The 8,845-nt window shown below is 54.6% G+C and overlaps 3 protein-coding genes across 21 annotated transcripts in view; 2 read left to right on the plus strand and 1 right to left on the minus strand.

The window, feature by feature from the left end:
* The window catches only part of RFX2 (regulatory factor X2), a 62,231-nt gene extending 58,836 nt beyond the window's left edge, over positions 1-3,395 (plus strand). For all 18 annotated transcript variants that reach the window (XM_038169120.2, XM_038169132.2, XM_072029376.1 and 15 more), the window contains 2 exons: positions 1,170-1,212; positions 1,366-3,395. In XM_038169120.2, coding sequence (XP_038025048.1) covers positions 1,170-1,212; positions 1,366-1,475 — 153 coding nt within the window. In that variant the 3' untranslated portion in view covers positions 1,476-3,395. The remainder of the gene's footprint in view (positions 1-1,169; positions 1,213-1,365) is intronic.
* Positions 3,396-3,547: 152 nt separating this feature from the next.
* LOC101800468 (la-related protein 6) lies at positions 3,548-6,671 on the plus strand. Of its 2 annotated transcripts, XM_013108263.5 has the most exons (4): positions 3,548-4,246; positions 4,384-4,557; positions 4,780-4,990; positions 5,237-6,671. In XM_013108263.5, the coding sequence occupies exons 2-4, from the start codon at positions 4,394-4,396 to the stop codon at positions 6,242-6,244; spliced, it is 1,383 nt and encodes a 460-aa protein (XP_012963717.1). In that variant the 5' UTR covers positions 3,548-4,246; positions 4,384-4,393; the 3' UTR covers positions 6,245-6,671. The 2 variants fall into 2 exon arrangements, with proteins under 2 accessions (XP_012963717.1, XP_012963718.1); XM_013108264.3 differs by lacking the exon at positions 3,548-4,246 and having other exon boundaries at positions 4,390-4,588.
* Positions 6,672-6,965: 294 nt separating this feature from the next.
* On the minus strand, positions 6,966-8,832 carry PRR22 (proline rich 22). Its single transcript, XM_072029383.1, has 3 exons — positions 8,691-8,832; positions 8,466-8,549; positions 6,966-8,331 (listed from the first exon to the last, which is right to left on the minus strand). The coding sequence occupies exons 1-3, from the start codon at positions 8,791-8,793 to the stop codon at positions 7,427-7,429; spliced, it is 1,092 nt and encodes a 363-aa protein (XP_071885484.1). The 5' UTR covers positions 8,794-8,832; the 3' UTR covers positions 6,966-7,426.
* Between the last annotated feature and the right edge of the window lie 13 nt (positions 8,833-8,845).

An 8,845-nucleotide genomic window follows, 5' to 3' on the forward strand; every position in this document is an offset into this window, starting at 1 on the left:
ATGCACAGTCAGCCACTCTCTCAATTTTTGATGTGAAGAAGAGGAATAAATGATAGGTGTTTGGCTTTTCAGTTTTTTATTTTTATTTTTATTTTTTGTCATTACAAGTCAGACAGTAAGCATGGTGTCTGGTTTGCAAACAGGTCCTGTCCTGCCTAGCTGAAGCTGCTTTCAACTTTTCATTCTGAAATGCCCAGATTTAAAAGGTCAACCTGTGAAAGCAATAAAGAAACTACTGTTAGATTAAAACTGATCTCATTTGCTCCTTGAAGCTCATCCTGTTTTCCTCTTTCCATGGAAAGAAGAAATGAATGTGAATGTGAATTCCCACTATCCCTGCTGTTCCCACAATTCCCTGCAAAACCTCTGTCTTCATTGATATTAAAGAAACATGAAAACAAGAGAGTAGTTTCCAGCAAGACCTAGCTGTGGGAGGCTTTCATCCCTTAGGTTTTGCTTCTCCTTCATTAAACATTTGCAGTATTTCTGTTCTCCAGGAGGAGGCTGATTCTTCTTAGCAAAAGACACTGAATTGCATTCTTCCATTTCCATTGCTCACATAATTCCTGCTGTCTTCAGTTCCTTCTGCTGCTCAACGCTGCATGACTTTCCAGCATTATTGTTACAGTACTTTAGTTTCAGACCTTACCACAGAGGGAGACAACACATCTCCAGAACCAAGTATGTCACCAGCTCTCTGGTATCACTTGGTACTGTGGCCTTGCAAGCCAAAGCACTTTCCTGGCATGAATGAAAGGACTTTGCACAGAGCTGTGCATAGTTGGAGTGCTGGTAGAATCCAGGACGGGTGAAAGCTGGCGCATCTGAGCAGCTACCTGATGTGCAGAGAGCTGGAGAAGTGGCAACATCCTTGTGCAGCACTTGATCATGACGTGGGAGACAGAACACTTTCTCCTTATGCCCTTTTCCAAGAACTTGACCCTGTCCTGGATTTTTTGTGTTGTATATTTGCCCAGAGGTTTAAATGAGAGCGGCAGACTTATCCCCAAAATAAGTGGTTGTTTTTGTTTCTGCTTTTTGCCACTGGCACTGCTTGTGGTTTCTCCCGAGTGCTTAAATTGCTTGTTAGAATTGCTTGGAAACAGATGCCAGCAGGTGCCTTGGGTGTCCATAATCCTCACTTAATTTGTAACTCCTTTCTCTTTCAGTTCAGTGACCTCACATCCATGTCCCCAACACTGCTGGACAAAGGTACCTCCTCTCCCTTGAGGGAAGTCCTGTGGGGCCGGGGTTGAGTCACTGTGGGAGGGGGAACCTTGTGCTGGCTCTTCCACCCCACTCCATTGGGAAAAAGGACCTCTTGTCCCTAGGGACCCCTCTGAGTCTGAGCCCTGTCCTTTGCAGATGACATCAGTGATCTGGGCAGCGAGGTGGACATGGATTCCCGGAGCATGGGGGAGCCACTTGTGAAGCGAGAACGCAGCGATGCTGGCCACTCGCTACAGGAGATCTAACATGGGGACTTGGCTTTTCTCTGGCTGGATGAGGTTTGATCTGCAAGCCTGAGTCTCCCCGGGTCTACGCTACTAGTGCCTCTTAGTTTCTCTATATGTTTACTGCTGTTTGAGGAAGGGCTGTGGGTGGTGAGCCGGGGTGGGCGGTGGGAGAGGGCTGTGCTTCGTCCATGTGCGAAGAGTGTGTGGGATGGACGCCTGCCTGCCCCCTGCTCTCTGCCAGCAGCAGCAGTAGCATGGCTGCTGAGTGGAGAGTGAAGGTAAAAGTCTGCTAAAGAAGAGTGCAAAGCCTCCATGGTTCATGACGAATTGGATGTGCCTGGTGAGGAGAGGCTGTGCCCAGCCAAACGGGGGGATGATGGAGGGGCACATGAGGCTTTCTCTTTCAGGGAAGGTGGTTTGGGTTCCTTCCCCACTTCTCAGACTTCACTGTGATACAAAATTGAACCGATCAGTGCCCAAGACGAAGGAAAAATGCCTAACCCTTCTCCTACAGACTTTTAAGACATGCTGTCCTGGCTCTGACTTTGCCAAATTGTTTGTGCTGGGCACACACATACTGTGCATCTCATGAACCCACCTGTGGGACTCCAGGCTGTGCCGTGACCTGGTCCCGGCTGAGCAGTGCACGACATGCTCTGGGACTATGGGACGAGCACTCCCCTCTGCACCTGTGTCTTGCCAGCTGTGTGTTCCATCTGTGAATGATCCTGGGACACTGTCAGGCCAACTCAAGATACCAAAGGACTCTGAGGACGCAGCAGCTGGCCACAAAGCTGGCTCTGATGCCCATGACCGTGAGATGGGGGTATCCCCATCCTCACCAGGGTACCCATGCAGAACGGATGATCCCACGCCCTGAGCTCCCAGCAGGTTCTGTACAATTCTTGCTTGAAGTCTTGCAAAAATAGTGACATGGCCCCACACGTGGGCCTGTGTCCAGGGCGTGGGCGAGGGGTGTGCGACCGCAGTGCCTTAGGGCAGGCAGTGTGCCTGCTTCCCGCAGTGCTCAGCCTTGGCCCTGCAGCAGCAAGGGGCTCTCTGTGGGCCCTGGCCAGCACCATGCTCAGCACTGCAGTGGCGTTTCCCTTGCTGCTTTGCTTCTCCTGCTCCCACGCTGTTGCACTGGCTCCTGCAGGGCTGAGGCAGGGCTCTGATTCCATGAGGTCCATGTGGTCGCTAACGGTGGGGCTGGTGGGGGGGCTGTCATCAAGCCAAACTGCAAAAACAAAGCCCCAGGGCAAACCTGTCTGTGAATAAAGGCTGTGTCATAAATAGCTTTTATTATAATTATTTCTAATGATGTTTTATACAGCATTTGATGTGAGCTTTTCCAGGGGCCTCGTGTACATTTGCATATCAGAGTATATTCTATCCAAATATAATATTTACTCATTCAAAGTGGTACTAAGGTACATGTGACACTTTAAAAAAAAATGCTAATGGAAAGTAAAAAGAAAGTGTGTACAGTGGCACATCTTTCCCTCTTACTGTCCTGTGCTGTTGTCTGTCAGGGTGATGTCTGTCTGTAAATGTCTCATATCAAAGTAGCAGGAGACAAATGAGAAAGCTGGATATATTTGTAAATAATGACAATGAATACTCCCTGGGTCAGTGTCTGCACTTCAGATCTTGCTGATGAGATCAAATGGTCAAAAAAAACCAACTGAGCAACCAAGCCTTATACTCCCCTGCTCCCACAGAGTGTGAAAACTCCAGCTGGTGCATTGGCTCTTCATTGCAGCCCCTACCGACTGAAGCCAGCCACCTCCTGCTCACCACGGACATGCAAGCAAGATGCTCTGGAACAGTGCAGCACCGTGCAAAGAGTCTGGATAACCACCTAAACTCCACGTGCACAAAATTCCCAACTAAACCTGAATAGCAATAAACATATATGAAATGCTCAGGCCTGTACAATAGTTGTGGTGGTCCCATTTCTTTAATCACTGAAAGGAGGCGGGGAACAGGGATGTGATTAAGGACAGGATCATTCCTGCTCTAACACCTCAGGAAGGGGAAGGCTCCCTGCATCCTTCTCGCTCCCTTCCCTCTCCCTCTGGACAGATGGGCTAAGGTGCAGCTGGATCAGGCCCCATCAAGAGGTGGGCAGCCCCTATCAAAGGCTTAAGCCACAGGGATGAGTTTCATCCCAGCCTCCTTCCCCACCTCTTACTGAAGCCGTGGGCCATCCTGCCCCAAGGTGTCACTCCTCCTGGGGATTGCATGGCCCAGGCTTCAACCCTTTTTAAGGGATTTTCTGCTTCCTCTTATAGGCATGGGGAAAAAGGCAGAAGACCTTCGTTTGTCACCCTGGCAGCACTAGGAGCTTGAGCACTGCACAGGGCTGAACCCTCCTTGTGCGTGTTTGTTACTGTCCCTGCACAAGACAGGGAAACTGAGTCTGGAGCTGAGATGCCTCTTGCAGTGGGGTCCTGCCTGCCCCTCTTCTGCCTCCCCAACCCAGCACCTGCAGAGCTCATGGGGCTCAGCTGGAGCTGCTTAACCCTCAGATACGCTTCAGCTGGCACTTGGTGGGGCCCAGCCAGTCATGGTCCTGGCTGCTGGGCCCCTTCTGGGCAGTTGCTTTTATAAACCAGCAGCCTGAGAACCCCCAGGGGTTTTTCTTTCTCTTTTTCTTTTCTTCTCCCTCCTTCTCTGTCTTTTAGGAGCCTTAGCTTGGAGGTGGGAGGGCTGGGGGTCTGCTGCCTGCAGCTCTCTAGGATGTGGTGCTAGGACTTCCCACTCTTCCCCTCTACCGTGTCAAGCAGGTAAGGGCACGGCACAGGGCTGCCCCCTCTCCCCCATCCCTTGGCTGGGGCTGCCGCCCAGGGGCTGTGCTCTGCCCTGGGGCTGCCTGTGGCCAGAAACCACCCCAGCACCACCCTTCTCCTGTGTGGTGTCCCAGATGAAGGACCATGTCATCGCGTAGTTCTGTGGTGGCCCTGGGGCTCGGTTCCCAGCCTGGCTGCAGCACCACTCTGCCAGCGCAAAGAAATTCCTTCCCTGGGCTGCATCTCCTTCCGCCTCGGAGCCGCTCACTCGCCCTGCTCGGCCAGGATGACTTCAAGAGCTTCAGTGGGTGTGTGGCCATGGGGATGTGTGTGTGGGGGGTGAGCCCTAGTCTTGCTTTGTGCTTATCCCAAGACCCTTATCTGGAATGGGTTTAGGTTTGTGGCTCCCAGGCCGATGGGCCTAGGCCTTCCTGGCACCTCTGCCACCTGTGCTGTTGCTGCTGGGACAGGGCAGTGCTGTGCATCCTGAAGGCCACCAATTCACACCCGTGTCCTTGTTGCTCCCCCAGGAGCTTCTGTGATGTGAGCGATGCTTTGGGTGCTGGCCTATTCGACTGCAGCTACTCTGTCCCCGACCCACAGCTGGTCCGGAGGATTGTGTCCCAGGTAGAGTTCTACCTCTCTGACGAGAACCTGGCCAAGGATGCCTTCCTCCTGAAGCACGTCCAGAAGAACAAGATGGGCTTTGTCAGCATCAAGTTGCTCACGTCCTTCAAGAAGGTAGGCTGGTTATGGCAGGAGGCAGCCTCCACATGGAGGCTTTAGTTGGACGAGAGAACTGTGAGGAAGCACTGGTGGCATGGAGTACAGGGGAGCTGTGGCTTATTGCTGGGGTCCTTGGGAATCTTCTCTAATCCCCAGCGGTAGTTGGGTGAAGGGTGACATTGCCCTGCTGTGACTTTGGGGTGAGGGGGCTGCAGCCTGCCTGGACTGCCAGGGAATGCAGCGGCCTCCTTTTCACCGCAGGTGAAGTACCTGACACGCGACTGGCGGCTCACGCTTTACGCCCTACAGTTCTCGGAACTGCTGGAAGTGAATGAGGAGGGCACCAAAGTGAGGCGGCGGGTCCCCCTCCCAGAGTCCCTGCTGAGCATCCCCCCCAGCAAATTGCTCCTGGCTTGGGACCCACTGCCTCAGGAGCTGGGTATGCTGCTGCCACTCCAGAAGAACTTCATCGAGACCATCACGAGGATGTTCAGCCCCTTTGGCGCAATCGCCTCCATCCGCATCCTGCGGCCGGGCAGGAAGCTGCCCTCAGATGTACGGAAATACACGGTGCGCTTCCCCGAGCTGCTGAGTCGCTGCTGTGCACTGGTGGAGTATGAGAGCTTGGAGAGTGCCCGCAGGGCCTTTGAGGACCTGAGCCGCCCTGGCTCCGCAAGCATACGGGTGGTACGGCTCTCAGGGAAGGGCTCAAAGAAAAGTGTGACTGAGAGGGAGGCAGCGGCAGTGGAGGAGACGCTGGGATGGAAGGCACAGGCAGTGGCGGCTGAGATGTTCCCTTACAGCCTTGAGGACTCCTTGCTGTGCAGCTCCCTGGAGTCAGACACGGCCCAGGCCTCATTGCCCCTCCTCCTCTCAACACCCTCCAGGCCTGATGGCCACAGTGGCTTCAAGCCTGGCTCCTTTGGCAGCACCTTTACCAGATCGCTCCTCGCCAGCAAGGTCTTTCCTCCACTAACCACAGAGCTGAGCACTGGTGGCTGCTTTGGCCTTGGCTCCAGCCCTGAGAGCTCCCAGGGCCTTGATTTTGGCTGGGGGAGCGGGGTAGGTGCGTGGACACCCTGGGGTGGCAGCATAACCCCTGACCCCTCTCTGGATGCCAAATCACCTCCCGGCAATCCCCTGGCTGTGAAGCAGGTATCAGAGTCCCTCGGCCTCTGTGCTGGTGTGCTTCGCCTGCCACATGGGCCTGATGGCACCAAGGGCTTCTACAACAGCATTGGGAGAGGAAAACTTGTCCTCAAGCACTAAGGCTCCTTTGTGTTTTGGTTTGGGGATTATTTTTGGTTTTGTTTTTCCTTATTGTGTCAAGAAGAATAACTTGGTGGCCCAGAGAGCCGCGGGCGGTGGCAGTGCAGCTGTTTTGGGGGTGAGGATGCTCGGGGTAGAGCAGGGTGTGAGCTGAGACACTGAGCACCAGAAGAACCCAGCGCCATGCTCAGGCCAGCAGCCACCACTCCTGCCAGGGCCCAGGCCAGCCCTGGGTGATGCTGCTGGGATTCTGTCATGTTGGGTCCCCCCACGTCCCTGGGGCCAGTGACAATGGGGACACTGAGAGCTCCTGCATGAGCGTGGCAGGACAGCGCTGCCTCCTGAAGGTGCTGTTGCATGCATTGGTGTAAAGTTGTGGAGCTCGGATGTGAAATGTTCAATAAAGTGAGATGAAGTTTCCAGGCAATTTCTGGTTGTGGCAGTGATTTATTTATGATGTCTTTTCCTTGATGTCTTTTTCCTTACTTTCCTGGTGTTGTGGCTGTCCAAGGTGCAGCGAGACAAGGGGAGAAGGGAGTTGCCTGCCAGCAACTCCATCCCTTGCCATTCTTTGGGTCATTTGGGGTTATTTTCCTGCAGCAGTGAGGATGAGCCAGGCTCTGGAGCTGAGTCTGGTGGGACCCAAGAATGGGAATTACCTTGAGGTCTATAAGTGCTTTGTATTGACCCTTGCCCCTACAAGAGAGGATGCAGGCTATGCTCAATGTGAAGGCAGTACAGCATTTATTTATTTATTTTTGTCCCCTGTTCTCATTCCAGGGGCTCAGTGCAGCGCTGGGGATGCTACTTCCAACATGGGGCTGTGTTTGTGAGTCCTGCATGGACCTGTCTGTCCTGGCCTGTCCCACCAAAGAGCTCCCCCCTCCCAAAGGGACTGGGAGGTCCACCTACTACATTTGTCTGCCTTGCTGGTGATGGCTTCATCCTGGGGATGGTTTGGTGGCTCTCATTTGGGGCTCAGTGTTGATTTTGTACCTCTGCCATTTCCTGCTGTCTCTGCATTTCCTCCACCCCCACAGGCATGGAGTCCTATGCAGTTCTGAATAATTAACTTTTTTTTTTTTTTTTTTTTTTTTGGAGGGGGGAGAGAGATGAAAGCTAACCTACTACATCCTTATCCCCTTCCTCCTTATCCCCATCCCTCCCACCCCTAAAATGGCTTTAGTGCTGCCCTCTAACCCCAGCGCTGGCTGTGGAGGCTTTGGGCTTGCTGCCTTTTTTTGGCAATGATCTGTTCCGCCGCTTTTTCCCTCGCTTTTCCAGCTTGGTGTTGGGATGAAATGCGTTGTCCTCTGGTGACAGCAGTAGTGGCAGGTCCCACTGCGGCTCTTCCAGGTTCAGCCTGATCTCCTCAAGGTGCTCCATGCTTAGGATGGCATTGGAGGCCTCAGGGATGCTGTAGTCAGAGGAGAGCATCTCCTCGGGCAGCCAGAGCGAGCTGATGTCGTAGCAGGGGTTGGAGCTGTTGGTGTCACTGGGGTCCTCAGGTATGGGGACACTGCTGGGACTGCCCTGGCTGCACTCCCCTGCCCCCAGGGAACAGTCAAAGAGCCTCATGGCCTCCTCCAGCAGCACCTCCTCAGGCAGCAACATGGGGCTCTCTAGGGCATGTCCCATTGTTTGGGTATGAGGGATGATGGAATTGCCCAGGGCTACGTCACCATCAGCAGGGTTGTCACTGTTCAGGGAGATGCTGCTGTCCTCAGGGTCATTGCTACCCAGGGGGGTGCCCCCACCCATGGATGCCTCCATGGGGACAGCTGTGCTGGAGAGTTTCATCTGCTGGAGCTGACCCTCCAGGTGCTGGAAGCTGGGGAAGGATGGTGGCAGCACTGGGGGGGCAGGGACTGCCACCTTCCCCTGAGGGTCATAGGGCATGAAGAGCTGCAGGGGGGGAACCCAGGCTGGGGATGCCTCACGGCTCTGGGGACCCCGTGGGGCAGTGCTGGGCAGTGAAGCGGAGCCAACGAGCGTGAAGGTTGCTGGCGAGGGGAGGTTGGTGGTGGTCCACTCTATGTGGAAGACGCGGGGGTCGAAGAAGCAGCCACATGGAGCCATCTGGAGACCTGTGGGGTCAGGTGGGAGCTGTAGGAGCTTGGGGGGGGGGGGGATGCTCCTTGGACATCCCCCTCTCCTCCCTCCCCAGGCTGCCCTGGGCTTGCTGAACCCATACACTGTCGGAGACAGGGGGACACCAAACCTGGAGGGGGGGCCCGGGGCATGCCAGATGCCACCATAGCTGGGGGTGCCTGGAAGGGGTGCTCCAGCCTGGGGTTAGGCAAGCCTGGAAGAGAGAGAGACAAGGAACCACCATCAGTCACCTCCAGAACCAGGGTGGGGGCAAGAGGAGGAGGGCAGGATGCGATGAAGGGAGGGATGCAGAGTTTGCCATCGAGCATCTGTGGGCCGCAGGGCCGGACCCTACCTGCAGGGTAGAAGTTTTGGGTGAGGACGAATGGCTGAAGGGGCCAGGGTGCCTGGGGGCGCTGGTGGCCGCGGGGTGGGTGCCGTGGGGCTGGCAGCTCCATGGCTGGTTACGACTCCAGGTCTGGCTGCTTCTGTTTGTGGGTCTCCTAGGAA

The sequence above is a fragment of the Anas platyrhynchos genome, chromosome 29, assembly GCF_047663525.1.
Source record: "Anas platyrhynchos isolate ZD024472 breed Pekin duck chromosome 29, IASCAAS_PekinDuck_T2T, whole genome shotgun sequence".
Classification (NCBI taxonomy): domain Eukaryota; kingdom Metazoa; phylum Chordata; class Aves; order Anseriformes; family Anatidae; genus Anas; species Anas platyrhynchos.

Bases quoted from the DNA above. Each gene is read 5' to 3' on its own strand.
- LOC101800468 (XM_013108263.5), top strand. From the start codon at position 4,394: ATGTCATCGCGTAGTTCTGTGGTGGCCCTGGGGCTCGGTTCCCAGCCT. The intron at 4,558-4,779 runs GTGTGTGGCCAT...TTGCTCCCCCAG, and splicing joins GACTTCAAGAGCTTCAGTGG to GAGCTTCTGTGATGTGAGCG. The intron at 4,991-5,236 runs GTAGGCTGGTTA...TTTTCACCGCAG, and splicing joins TGCTCACGTCCTTCAAGAAG to GTGAAGTACCTGACACGCGA.
- PRR22 (XM_072029383.1), bottom strand. From the start codon at position 8,793: ATGGAGCTGCCAGCCCCACGGCACCCACCCCGCGGCCACCAGCGCCCC. The intron at 8,550-8,690 runs GTAGGGTCCGGC...TCTCTCTTCCAG, and splicing joins CCAAAACTTCTACCCTGCAG to GCTTGCCTAACCCCAGGCTG. The intron at 8,332-8,465 runs GTTTGGTGTCCC...CTGACCCCACAG, and splicing joins GCCCCGGGCCCCCCCTCCAG to GTCTCCAGATGGCTCCATGT.